The sequence below is a fragment of the Cydia amplana genome, chromosome 22, assembly GCF_948474715.1.
Source record: "Cydia amplana chromosome 22, ilCydAmpl1.1, whole genome shotgun sequence".
In the NCBI taxonomy this organism is placed as follows: Eukaryota; Metazoa; Arthropoda; class Insecta; order Lepidoptera; family Tortricidae; genus Cydia; species Cydia amplana.
The window spans coordinates 12,002,625-12,017,458 of record NC_086090.1 but is presented as its reverse complement, the minus strand read 5'-3'; the positions used below and the strand labels follow the sequence as shown (position 1 = coordinate 12,017,458).

Genomic DNA, 14,834 nt, shown 5'->3' with positions numbered 1-14,834 from the left:
ATTAGTGTTACAGCATAAAATAAAAACAAAACATCATGAATTGGAGATGATCGAGTCGACTAACTAATCTAACTTGCAGAATGATCAATCATTCAGACTGCTCCTAAACTGGAATAATGAGAAAGGTTCTATTTTAAGAGGAATTAAATTACATCGAGTTTTGGAGGGTTTTCAGAAAAGATAAATGGGAGGCCTTAGAGGTGACTCTATAATTACCATCTCGTCGTAGCGCGTCATTAATGTTATTACGACAATCGGTGTAATAAGTAACAAGCAACAACGGTTGCACTCCGGGAGTGCCGATAGAAGTGAAAACTCACCTCATTATGTTACCGACGCCCGGTAACACGATACATACGTTTAGCGGAGGTATTCTATTTATTTATTATATATCATTATCATTCTCAAATAAGATCACACTTTTTCATTGACATGTTTATTTACATACTGCCATGACAACGTCAAATTATTTGAACATAGGTTAACCCTACTAACATTATTTGTAAGATTAAAATGTGTCACTAACGAAATTGATCCTTTGTTGGTCTTAAATAAATTTAATTTAGTTTAATTTATAGGTAAAGAGTCTTGAAAAGGAGTCCGCAACATAAATGTCAAATAACATTGAGTTATTCTTTATTGATTTAAATGCCATTTAAATTATGAGTGGCGGGGCTTACGGTCACGTGATCGCCTTACGCCCCTTACGGTCACGTGATCGCCTTACGCTGTCTCGAGTTTATCATTTTTCCCCCACCTCAAAAAGTGCCCAGCGCCGCTAAAGAAGTTTTCACTTCAATAATGCTCATACAGTACGGAATATGTTATACAGATAAGTTTGTCAGCTGCACCCTGCTCCGGACTTGATATGCCAACTTCTATAATTTAGCAAAGTTGCACCAAACATTTTATAGGAAGTTTCATAGTTCTCAGATCAGATGAGTATGCGTTGATCGGTGGTTGGTGTAATTGTAACTGAGTGTATGAGACTCTGATTATATAATCAGTCAATTAAGACAAATAGTCTTAATTGTTGATTGTTCCAGAACAGTAAGCAAGACAAACGTACCTACGTACGCAGTATGTTTGTATGTGACGTCAGAGCGGGCGTGTCGCTATCTGTCAACGCCATACATAGTTATCGCAGGAGCAACAACGATTTGACAGTACTGAATGATTATGACAAATAAACAAGAACAGAAGTGACACTCCTATCGAGAAACGTTTATATGTACCTATGAGTTCAAATATAGATAAAGCGTTTATTTGATTGCTGCAAATACACACAATAAAGAAAATATATAGGCAGACAGAAGATTTACACAATTAACAAAATACACAATCGATTAAGACAAAAAACAAACATTAGAGACATATAATTTAACAACGACAGGAATAGTGGCTTTTGCTCCCGCGATAACGATGTATGGTCAACACAGAACTGTTTGCCCCCGACCCGAGCCCTGAGTACACGGGTGCGTACTTTAGCCGTTCAGGGTGAGAAATCTTGAGATGGTACAAGAGAATACGAGTAGAGTAGAGGAGAAAAAGCGTAGAGCCGGTACAATCACACATTCGCATCGATTAGCGAAGGCCTTTAAATCTTTGGTAAAGGCCTATCTATAGATATTGAGATAGGCCTTTACCAAAGATTCGTATGTAGTACATGTATATCTCTATCAATGCGACTAACGACTTTTGGTTGTTAAAGGTTTCTGTGCTTTGCGAAGGAGTTTTAGCTTAATTTCGGTTGTTGGCTATAGCAGTCGCTAAGCCGATTGTGGCTTGATTGTTCTGTTCTGATAGAGATACGGTCAAAGCTGCATCTCGCTAGTTAGAAAGTCTTCATCCCAATATAAAAGTCTGATAGTCTCGAAAGGATAACCCAACCCTAGGGGGTTGGGAGTCGGGTTAGAGTTGGATAGTAGGGTAGAGTAACGTTAGGTAAGTGTATTTACAATACAAAACTACACAATCTTCACTTCACACATTCATACATTGGGTAGGTAAATAGGTAACGAAACCTAATCTTGCTCATTGGCTATGGAATGTCGTCCAAATAAAATTCTCCGCTAAATGTCATATTCATATCATATAAAATGAGCTTCCTGCCGGTTCGTCAATTTGATTCGCTTTTACTGAATATATTAAGCAAATAGAATACTAAATAATTTACGTTACAAGCCGGTTCTCTGATGATTGCGTAAATAAATCGTTACCTACTTAGTTATATTTATATCTAAATATTTTAGCAGTTAAGTACCTTAAGCGTTGTCAATCATTCTGGTAATCACGGACAGTTTCGCGAGAAGTACCTTATTAAGTCATTTATAAATGATAAATATGAATTATCTCACTTGGTTGGACCTTCAGCCTTATCGTACAGTAAACAAACATGTCTGCAGGATCGCCCTAGTGCCCTACGCCTACGGGTTAATTTCTTTATTAATCGTGATATCTACTCCAAGTTGCATTGTTGTAGTTGAAGGTTATGAATTCGCACACTGGCTTTCATCCACCATGCTTAAATTTTTTATAAGTTTTCAGTTAAGTAAATGAAATGTCGTGAGAAAATCAGACTATCAATATAGGGTTGCCAGATGGTCGGGATTCGGCGGGATTCTCCCGATTTTTAGCATGTTGTCCCGATTCCCGACAAAGTGAAAATTGTCCCGAAAAACAGCTTCACATTATAAAACAATAATTTCAAGTTCCGAACTGTCGTCGAGCGATCTAGCGACCCGCGTTGAGCCCGACACCGCGCGCGCGCGGCGCGCGTGGCGAGATTGGGCAGAGCAGCTGACGTAGTGCCAATAATGTAATATATCGTTGTTTTAAATACAATTAATTTAATTTGAATGGTTTTTTTTCCCCGACTTAAGGCCCAAAATCCCGAAAAAAATATTTTTATTCCCGATAATAGCGCCTTTCAATCTGGCAACCCTATATCAATATGACGATGCTGAAACGCAGAGATATATATTCTATTCAGTAATGTAACCATCTCTTATTCGAAGCATCCAGTGGAACGTCAGCTCACTTAAATAACAGTAATCGTATATTCATTGTGACGATGGAAAACATTAATATGCGACTTCCGCATCGCCTTTAGTTTTTTTACTAAGTTTGAAAAGAACTAGCTACGCAAATAAGCCAAATAACACAACTCTCGTTGTTGTGTTGTTGTGTTTTTCCGGCCGTTACTGATGAAGGTGTTAAAGTCCCGGCATCTCCGTAGTCTGGGCCTGTTTCGTCCGCGCTTTATTTTGCGGATAAAGAAAATTATTCCCGATTAATCTTTATAATCGATGGAGAAAAGTCAGATAAGTAGACATAATATCTCTTAGATAATAATATTATTAAGAAAATAGTGTATTCCTCCTTACGGTGAGCATACGAGTATTACATCGTATTATTTAGGTATCCAATTGCGTCTTGATTTGTATATTATCTTTGATTATTGGCCGTGTTCCACGATTTGGTTCAAATCTGAGATGGTGGTTAATAGTTATTCGGAAACACTCATTGTGATGATGGGTGTCAATGTGCCTACCACGGTTGCTGTAATATTTTTTTATATTTTAATGTTATATGTTTTAAATATAAATGTTTGTGTTTGTTTGTTTAATGATAATATTTGAATTTTGTACATATGAGTCACCGCTACTTGAAATAAATGAATTTTAATTTAATTTAATTTAATTGTATGAGTAGCAATGTGTTTGTTGCAGAACATTCCCAAAATTTCGAAAATTCTAGAAATTTCCATGAGAAAATTTTAATGCAAGTTTCCACTTAGAAAGTTCCCGTTCAGATTAGGATGACTTTTTTCGTTACTTATTTAACATTTACGCCACTCCTTGGCGTCTATTTCAAGTGTAATAGAAATCGAAAATAGAATGGACAATAAACGTGCAGAAAAAATACCGAGAACATTTCATGGGAACTTTGTAATTTTGGGAAATCTCTTCGGCACATGTGAGTCTCATAATTAAGTATGCTACGCTGTGTTTCTAGTACAAACTTAGAAAGCAGCATACTAAATGTCGATTAAATTATATAATAAGTTACCTGAAGAAATTAAAAAAGAAAAAGAAAATATTTTTCAAATAAACTAAAACAAATGCTTGTAACGAAAACCTATTATTCTGTGAATGAATTTTTAAACGGCCAACTATAACATGTCATCATTATTTTTTTGTACAATATCTAATAAGGGTGTTACAGTTGTTACCTAGTTTTAAAAAAAACACATTAGTTTAAGTTAGCTTAAGTTACTTATAAGAATTGCCATGCCCTTACGGGGCTCACGTTTGAAACTTTTATTTCATAAGATCTTATGTACAACTTGAAAGCAAATAAACTACTTGAATATTTGAATACTAGTGTAGACTTACCTATTACTTACAACTTAGTTCTATAATTTGTAAGAGTTCGGTTTTCTTCATCAATTTTGATTTATCATTACGTATTAGATGCAGGTGTTATTGTTATAGTAAATAATTGTTATCTTCTTTGTGTTAATCTTTCATGGTCCATACTCACATTTAGGTTCCATTGTAGGTATATTTTCTATTCTCAAAAGAACACTGCTGAAAAGATGCCGTTTATTCTAAGAAAACTAAACCCGGGACATTTTAGTTCGTTAACGTCACCACCGGAAGTCAGGCTACCCTCACCATACTTTTAAATAGTGGGTATGACGCTTGTTTCCAAGATTTAATGTCAGGTCACGTTCAGGTCTTCGAAAACCAAGTACAGTCGCTGTCAGATGTATTGAAGCGGCCAAGATGTTCACAAATATCTGGATAAAGCCTAGCTGTTATCAAAACGCATGTTGAGATATTTTTATGCCTCTTAACTTCTCTGATATATCTGACTGCGTCTGTACTCAATTGAATGTTTATTTTGGTGTAGTTATTAGTGCATTGATCGCGTGTGTATCATATTTGATTGGACCTGATTGTCAATTGACGACGCCCGTCCTCGATTCCAGTGGCGATATGATGGTTGCGACTTGCGCTTTTATTGTCTATCGTGTCATGTCACTCTCGCGTTTAGATTGTTGGAACGTGGCGCTCACTGTGACAGATAATAAAACCGACCACCGGCATATGCCTGTTAAGATCGGTTTTCCTAGGATAGCGGTGCCGTCATATAGCGGCCGTCTCCATACTAAATAAATACGGCTAAATATGGATGTCGTAGTATTTGTATGGAGACGGCCGCTATATGACGGCACCGCTTTCGGAGGAAACCAAAGCTTTAGCCGACGCATTCAATAAGATGCTGCTAAATACAGAACGGACCAAACAACAATCTTACTAATATAAATACGTACAACACTATAACCCGTTCTGAGCCATGCCGGGTCCAATCTTACTAATTATATGCTTATTACTAAATGTGATTGTACGTTTCATCCTAGTTCAAAATATTATTAGAGTTAGCGTTAGTTAGTTAGTATCGCTAGTCTACCCTCCTATCGGTGGACCTTATATTTTTTCGTCGGTCATTTGGGACAAACAGTTAAATTAAAGCTCTCGACACGATAAGTCAGCAGTTTTTATCGCGGGTCAGTCGGCCTCGTTATCTCCCTGGTTGCCACTGTCACGTCAATGTTGACATCGCGGTGATATGTTAACAGTGGCGCCGAAATAGCTGCGCAGTTGCCAACGTCATCTTCCGTCAGAAAGAACAGAATGGATGCCAAATATTTAGTAATAATTTCGTCTTCTCACGCATTCATATTGCTAGTAAAAGTCTAGTTGAATTTTTACATTTTTTTCACGAAATATTGACTAACAATTCAGGTCAGCTTTAGGTCAAGAATTTATTTGTTAAACCCATCGCCACCGACGCCCGTGGGCCACCGCGCGGTTATTTTTATTACAAAATCGACTCGCGCGCAATTCACCGTCGTAAAATCCGTGTTTTAGCTGCTGTCTCGTTCACTAAACATTCTGACTCGACTACAAAATTTACATGTACAATTAAGTTGACCTTTAATCCTGAAGAGTTCTTATGTAAAATAAGACCACTATATACTAACGTAATGGACCCTATAATGGACGTGGAACCGGTAATGGGACATAAAACCACAAATCCTCTAAAATAAGTATGTAAAAGTAGTTTATAAACACTGGCAATATTTTACCATAAATAAGAGTCATAGAGCTGTTTAAGTTTGACTTTTTATTAATTTCGGTTAATTTTTAAGAAATTGGCGCCAACCCAAAAGTTGTCGTGTCACTGGAAAAAATAACCAGTAAGAATTCTTAACAACTTCGCTAAGAGAGGTGAGTTCATATATTAAATTGTAATTAATTATTACTTGGTGTAAACTAGAATGTGTTTTGTTAATTGCATTTACCATGAGATAAGGTATACAACACATTATGTTGTGACTCTAGAGATGTATAAAAAATAGTAGTATTTTGCCCAATCCCATTATAGGAGCTGTAAAACTGCATACCTCCTACGATGGGATAATTTACATAATGATGCTTGCCATGGCGTAATTTCATGTTTAAACAATACAGAAGTATAATGTAGTTACTCGTACGAACTATGTCAGGAGGTCTTCTCGGACTTCGGATAAATTAATATCGTTTTTACAAAATTTTATTTAACTTGCCCTGTTAGTTTGTATACAGGGTGGATTTTCTTTTTGGGTCAGTGAGGGTAGCTACCAGATCCCGTGCTGCGACGAGAAAACGGTCTTAGAAAACCTTCCCTCGATTTCAAATTAATTAAGATTGGCTTTTACAGATTTTGGAAAAAACATACAGGGTGCGAGAAAAAGGTAATTTTTGACAATCTTTTTTTTGATGCCAATCGATCCCATTCCTATTGAGGATCAAAAGCTTGTATGGAGCTAAAAAAAATTCCGGCTAGAAAAGCCACAAATCGAGGAAAACTTTTCCCATACAATTTGTATGAAAATCAAAACTTTTATTTTTCACATGCTATTTTTCTATGACAATTGATTCCATTCTTATCTAGTATCAATAGTTTCTTTGGGGTCAACTTACGATAATGTACTAAAAAGCCACAAATTAATAAAAACTTTTTCCATTGACCCCAAAAAAACTATTGATACTGGATAGGAATGGAATCGATTGGCATACAAAAATAGCATGTGAAAAATATAAGTTTTCATTTTCATACAAATTGTATGGGAAATGTTTTCCTCGATTTGTGGCTTTTCTAGCCGGAATTTTTTTTTGTTCCATACAAGCTTTTGATCCTCAATAGGAATGGGATCGATTGGCATCAAAAAAAAAGTTTGTCAAAAATTACCTTTTCCTCGCACCCTGTATGTTTTTTCCAAAATCTGTAAAAGCCAATCTTCATTAATTTGAAATCGAGGGAAGGTCTTCTAAGACCGTTTTCTCGTAGCAGCACGGGATCTGGTAGCTGCCCTCACTGACCCAAAAAGAAAATCCATCCTGTATTAGTTAGTGTGGTTCAAATCTTGGAAATGGCATTTGAGCCACTTTCGGATTTCCGATTGAGTTGAAATTTTGGATACGTATGCAAATCGGATGACAATGCAATCGGGTGACAAAAATGACTAATAACTAGTTTTTTGCCAAAAACTTATTCCCTATTCCAATATCTTATACTGATAGGGTATGCCCATTATAGGGGGCCCATTACTGGATCCACGTCAATTACCGGGGTTCCATTACTGGAGCTTTGGTGTCCATGACTGGAGAAAAAAACCATACTTTTAATTTATTAATTATGTGGAAACTAACTGCAGTATCTTTGATACAACACGCCTGAAACATGAAAGAAGGATAGGATATTCATCTTTTAACAAGCTAAGCGGTAGAACTTTTACATGTATCAGGGAAATATCACAAATACTCAAAATTTCCTCTTAAATGTCCCATGACTGGTGCCGTTACTATAGTGTATTATGACAGAGTGCTAGATACTTTATGTTTACCTAATACCGTTTATAAAGACGCTTCCAAATCATCACATCTCACACATCTGTGTTTGCTAGGCGAAATCGTTGTTATCTATAACATTTTACATACTTGCAAAATTGTCTTTATCTTCATTCACTTGTGTAAACAAGCCTTTCATACATATATTTGCTTCAAAATTTTTGATATCTTTTTTAACACAAGAGGAAAATCTAGGTAGGTACCTGCTCTATCCCAGAATAAAAGATAAGTAGACTCTAATATTATATTATAAAATTCATATTTGTAACTAACGTATGCATGCCATTTAGAATTTATCACTTCATGGTATGCTTAGGTTAAATTAGGTTTGACTTCAATCGGAATCCGGGAAGTGGGTCAAATTTATCTTCCAAGATTTGATCCACACTAACATACTGACAGGGCAAGTTTTATAAAAGCTTGTAATAAACATCAGGACCAATCTGCAACGAAATTATTTAAATAAAATCCAGATTGGTTTAGAATTTTAGGGAAATAAAGTAACAGAAAACATGACATGACATGACACAACACATGACATGAGACATGGATGCAATAAATAAATTATTAATTATGAAACAAAAACAAACCTTGAACTGTATGAACTTCGTTAAAAACTTTCGTTGAGTCTTGCATTGCATATATCTATTCTTAACTTAATGAGGATCTCGTGTGGAGTAAATTGATCGCTCTATTATATAGGTAGGTATATGTAATTACATATAATTATATACAGTGTCAGGATACGTGTGTAGCACTAAGACTATTCTAGTTGCGCATCCACTACCAATTGAGCCTTAGATCGGTAGTAACCTTGCGTGACCAGAGGCCACACATATACTGGTCGTCGTATTAATAATCGCTGCACTTGCTCGAGAGGCGAGGGGCGCGCCTGCGCGTCAGCGCCGCGCCCGCGATGCGCTACATATACGTACACAATCACTAACATACACAATTAAACACAATATACACATAAGTAAGTAATGTAAGCATATTATACTATACCGAGTATACGGGTGAACTCACGCGCACTGGCATATTGCCTCTGTCGCATCATAAGGCCAGTCCAGAAAGGGACAATTTTACGGCCAATCTGATTAAATTGACCATTTAATCAGGTGGTTGTAGACGCAAAAATGAAATAGGACGTTGGCTCGCCGTTTCCACTATGAAATTGTGAACGTTTCGACGCTAAATGAGTTTGACGCCAATTTTTTTTCGATTTTTCAACTTGATGATGATGACCTTTACAGGCATCTTTAGTGGTTGCCATTATGGCCATGATGGTTGTGGAAAGTTTTCCCATATGCAGCAATATATGCAGGAAAAAAACTGCAACACGAATGTTTTGCGTAAATCTTCATGACAAACTATGGCGGTATCATCTATAGGCGATACTTACTCTTAATTGAACTGACTATCGGTGGATCTGAATTATTCGCAATAAGGGTTGCGAATTGTTAATTAACAGTGTGGACGATATATCGCTCTCGGGTCGCCGGGTCCCGTTTCACAGCGCGCAATGTGTATGTGTGGTGCAGTTTTCCCACATTCCATACAATAGGTAACTCTCATCTTACCGTTTATCTAGTTTACCAGCTAATGTGTCTGAAACTAAATTAGAAATTGTGTTATCTGCCCCTCTATCGCTCGAATATAAGATAAGATAAAATTTATTTAATTTAAGAATTTATACAGTCATAATATGCTTAAATAGTAGGTATATGTACTTAATAAATACTGTAATACGAAGTAATATAATAGGTATATGGTTACAAATGACAACACCCCACAACCACATTGTTGATATTTTTGAAAACTACATCTGATCCGCTTTTGGGCGATGTCTCAAACATGACAGTTTATATTCCTATGTACTTATAAGTAACTATGTTACGAATTATCATAATCATTTAAATTTGCACTCTCATTATGTACCTAGTAAGTAAAACTCCGTGATGTCAGAAGATCGATAGCTTAATCTTATCATAACCTGTCGAGCTACCTTAAAACACCCGCCTTCAATCATTATAAAAATATTTTACCGATAAAGAAACCAGCCCTAGTAGCACGGTCGCATTTTTATCATTTGTCACCATGCCTGTCACGTTCTAACAAGTATGTAAGTGCGAAAGTGACGGGCATAGTGATAGTCGATAAAAATGGAACCGTGCTGAGCCCGCTGATGACGACATTGCTTTACCCGCCTCTCTATCGCTCGAATAAAGAGCGTGTTTGATGGGCGTTTTCTAAAATAAATAATTATACAAAACCTGATTCTTTCAAACCTGGACATTCTTGGGCTCATTCTAATCGACAGCATTCTCCATCCTTCCATTAAAAAAGCGGCCAAGTGCGAGTCGGACTCGCCCATGAAGGGTTCCGTATTTAGGCGATTTATGACGTATTAAAAAAAAACTACTTGCTAGATCTCGTTCAAACCAATTTTCGGTGGAAGTTTACATGGTAATGTACATCATATATTTTTTTTAGTTTTATCATTCTCTTATTTTAGAAGTTAGGGGGGGGGGGGGGGACACATTTTACCACTTTGGAAGTGTCTCTCGCGCAAACTATTCAGTTTAGAAAAAAATGATATTAGAAACCTCAATATCATTTTTGAAGACCTATCCATAGATACCCCACACGTATGGGTTTGATGAAAAAAAAAAATTTGAGTTTCAGTTCGAAGTATGGGGAACCCCAAAAATTAATTGTTTTTTTTCTATTTTTGTGTGAAAATCTTAATGCGGTTCACAGAATACATTTACTTACCAAGTTTCAACAGTATAGTTCTTATAGTTTCGGAGAAAAGTGGCTGTGACATACGGACGGACAGACAGACGGACAGACAGACGGACAGACAGACAGACATGACGAATCTATAAGGGTTCCGTTTTTTGCCATTTGGCTACGGAACCCTAAAAAGATGTCCCAAAATGTCCATTCCATTACGTTACGTTTTATTATGAGAAATTTTTTCACTTGTATGGACGTGACGTAGTGGAATATACAATTTTCATACAAATTTTTGGGACAAGTCTTTTTATCATCAGGATTGAATATGCTAGTGATTCTGAGTTGAAAGAACCCAAAAACACCAGGATCTGTGAGAATCGGGTTTTCAATATTTATTTTAGAAAACGCCCGTTTACGTTTTTCGCGGTTGGCCCTCTGGAATCCTCTCTAGCTAGGGTCTTCAGAGAACTAAAATTAAAGTGTCTACTATGCAATTTAGTGTTGTTACTAAATAATAGTAAATATGTTAAGTAATTTATTATTGTTATGTACTTGCTTTTATAAACAATAAATACACGAACAAATACACGGGGCTTTACTAAAGTTTTTTTACCTTCAATTAGAATTTGTATTTACAATACCAAATTAAAGAGGAATTAATGTACATATAAAAGTGAAAATGCAGGTGACATTGAAATAATTTATATACAAATATATTGATCGTTAGTTTGCCGAGCGTGACTGACATATGTTTGAGATAAGCCAACGCTATGACGTCGGCATGTCAAGTAAACAAGCATACATGTTTTGCTTCGACGACGAATTCATGTTAAGGTACCTCTTGAATGCTCAGATACCAATGTTCATCATTAGACCCCGCACCCCGGACCCCCGGACTCTTGTCGCAATGACGTCACAATAGGGTAGTTTGGGGAGTAAATGGAGCGGTGTTCATTATTACGGCTGTGTTCATTAAACTTTAGCGACAAAGCTGGCAGACACCATGACGGTCTAGCACGACTCCATACTTAAAGTCGCGCAAGATATATGGACTATATGGAGTCGCGCGCGAGAACGCAACTCATGCTAGGCCGCCTGATCACACAGTCGTCCACACATTTGACGACGGAAGACCGCCCCGCAAGAACGGGGCGCGACCCGAACCAGGCAGGAATGCAGAAGTCCCTCCTCCTCCAAAGGGTGCCGAAAGGATACTTTAATTAAACTTTAATAATCAGGCATTCACGATATTTAAATTGAGCTAGTAACCAGCTGTCATTGACCAAGTGCAAAAAATATTAAATTCTCGTCGCTATCAGTCGTATTTGTACCTATCAGTCCAACCACGACGTTTTATCTTATTATTTGGCAACGAGACATCGTTATCGTTTAATAAAGTTTCAGACTATTATTATTAATCAGAAATAATTATAAAATGCCTAGTTTTTAAATTATTACTATTAAGTAAGTCATTGCCCTGAAGTGTAGCCAGAGGTTATACATATACAACGATGTTTTAAAAATCGTCAATCAACCGGAATTGGTAAAAAAGACCATTGTATAAGACAAAATATCTACTATAAGTACCTATATTTAAAAACAAATAAGAATTAAGAGTCACAAGAACCCGAGGTCAAATTATACATACCTAATACTACAGACAAAAAAAATCGATATTTGTGTAATAGAAAAATCGATTCTTTTTTCGGAAACAAAAACGTCAAAACACGTAACCAATTAGTTTGCTGTCCTTGAGGTGTGATACTTTAAATCTTATAATTAATATAATTACGAGTAGCATTCGACACCTGACACCGCGGCGCCGTGACTCGACCGTATTTTACACACCTTTGATTACCACGCCAATAAAACGATAGGTAATATCCAACCAATTAATTATAATTATAAAAACATCTTTGCGAATAATTCCATTATTACTTTATTCGATAAGGAAGTTAAAATGTTTTCCAAATTATATCGATGCTTAATTAGGCACTTAATTAGTGGCTCTGGTAATGAGTGCACTTAATTCTGACCTTCAATCTTTACGTAAAGTAGGAAGAAATCGCAATTAGTTGTTAACTTAGTTTAATTTAGGTAGGGTGACTGCTGCTATTATTGGGTTAATTGTTTCTGTCTGATTTGTAAGGAGTGGCCAATTACTGTGGCTTTAGGTAAAAACTTACAGTTTACGAGATTTTACAAAAGATCCGAGTTTGCTATATTCTTACCCCCGGAGTTACAATATATGTTATTCATCATAATTGCGAAGAAAACACGACTTATATTTTAAGCTCTCTTTCTTATTAATAAGTACCTATTTATAAGTTTGTTTCCACATTTCCAGAGATCCCGCCATGTCGACGGCGCTGAACGGGCGCGTCAACGGACACGCCAAGCTGAACGGGGACCACCGCGGGACCGGCGGGACCGGCGGGACCAACGGGACCGGCGGGACCAACGGGACCAACGGGACCAACGGGACCAACGGGACCAACGGCTACGCTGAAGACGCCGAGTGGGCCGGGCAGTTCCTGCCGCCGCCGCTGAGGCTGATGGGCGATAATGCTCGTGCTTTGAAGGTACCTGATCTTGGCTAGGTATATGCGATAGTGAGACATTTTAAGGAAACTTTGTGTAGCTTTTTTTACTTTGTGCTATTTTTACTCAGAATCCATTTTAAGTCTTTTCGTAAAATGATTTAAGTGTCCAGGTCAAAACTACAAATTATAGGCATAAAAGGCTTAAGTGTAAACCATTTTAGATTTAAAACTACGTCGGCACCTTTTAAGTCCCGATAATATGTATAATTATAATCCTGGGTACTGGGTGTTGTTGTTGCCATGTGAAAAACCTATTAAAATTCTATAATTCTAATTTTATTACATACTGTTCACTCTGTCGTAGTGCCACTAGCTAGACTAAACTCCTCCTTTGTCTTATCACCCAACTTAATTGACAAACAAGTCACAATTTTTAACCGACTTCCAAATCTAAAAGGAGGAGGTTATCAATTCGGTTGTATGTTTTTTTTTATTTTTTTACCGACTTCCAAATCTAAAAGGAGGAGGTTATCATTTCGGTTGCTTTTTTTATTTATTTTTTTTTATTTTTATTTTTTTTATTTTTTTTAATGTTTGTTACTCCATATCTCCGTCATTACTGGACCGATTTTGAAAATTATTTTTTTGATTGTATGTATATGCATACAGATTGGTCCCGTTTTTGTCAAAACCCAGTTCTGATGATGGGATCCATGAGGAATCGAGGGAACTCCTCAAATCTTAAAGGCACACATATAGTGATTTTTGTATTTTCATCAACAAATCAAGCATATACATTCAAAAAAGTGACATTTGATGAAGTGGAACTGCTGATGATGATCAGAACGGAACTCTTCAACGATGCATAGCACACGTCTGACGATTTGTCCTCTTCGTTATGTTTGTTAAGCAAGTTAAGTTTTTAAGCTACATTTTAGTCAAGCTCGAGTGCTGATGATGGGATCCATGAGGAATCGAGGGAACTCCTCAAATCTTAAAGGCATGCGTATAGAGATTTTTGTATTTTCATCAACAAATCAAGCATATACATAAAAAAAAGTGACATTTGATGAAGTGGAACTGCTGATGATGATCAGAACAGAACTCTTCAACGACGCATAGTTCACGTTTGGCGATTTGTCCTCTTCGTTATGTTTGTTAAGCAAGTTAAGTTTTTAAGCCACAATTTTGTCAAGTTCGAGTTCTGATGATGGGATCCACGAGGAATCGAGGGAACTCCTCCAATCTTAAAGGCATGCGTATAGAGATTTTTGTATTTTCATCAGAAAATCGAGCATTTTCATTAAAAACTGTCGCATTTGATGAAGTGGAACTGCTGATGATGATCATAACGGAACTCTTCAACGACGCATAGCTCGCATTTGGCGATTTGTCCTTTTCGTTATGTTTGTTAAGCAAGTTAGGTTTTTAGGCACATTTATGTCAATCTCAAGTCCTGAACATGGTATCCATGAGGAATCGAGGGAACTTCTCAAATCTTAAAGGCATCCGTATAGAATTTTATATATTTTCATCAGAAAATCAAGCATTTACATTAAAAACTGTGGCATTTGATGAAGTGGAACTGCTG

The 14,834-nt window shown here is 36.7% G+C and overlaps 1 protein-coding gene across 1 annotated transcript in view; it reads left to right on the top strand.

Moving 5' to 3' along the window:
• The window catches only part of LOC134658354 (hexokinase-1-like), a 36,952-nt gene that overhangs the window by 4,998 nt on the left and 17,120 nt on the right, over positions 1-14,834 (top strand). Inside the window, exons 2-3 of the mRNA XM_063513982.1 lie at positions 13,050-13,123; positions 13,196-13,282. Of these exons, the coding sequence (XP_063370052.1) occupies positions 13,058-13,123; positions 13,196-13,282 (153 nt within the window). The 5' untranslated portion in view covers positions 13,050-13,057. The remainder of the gene's footprint in view (positions 1-13,049; positions 13,124-13,195; positions 13,283-14,834) is intronic.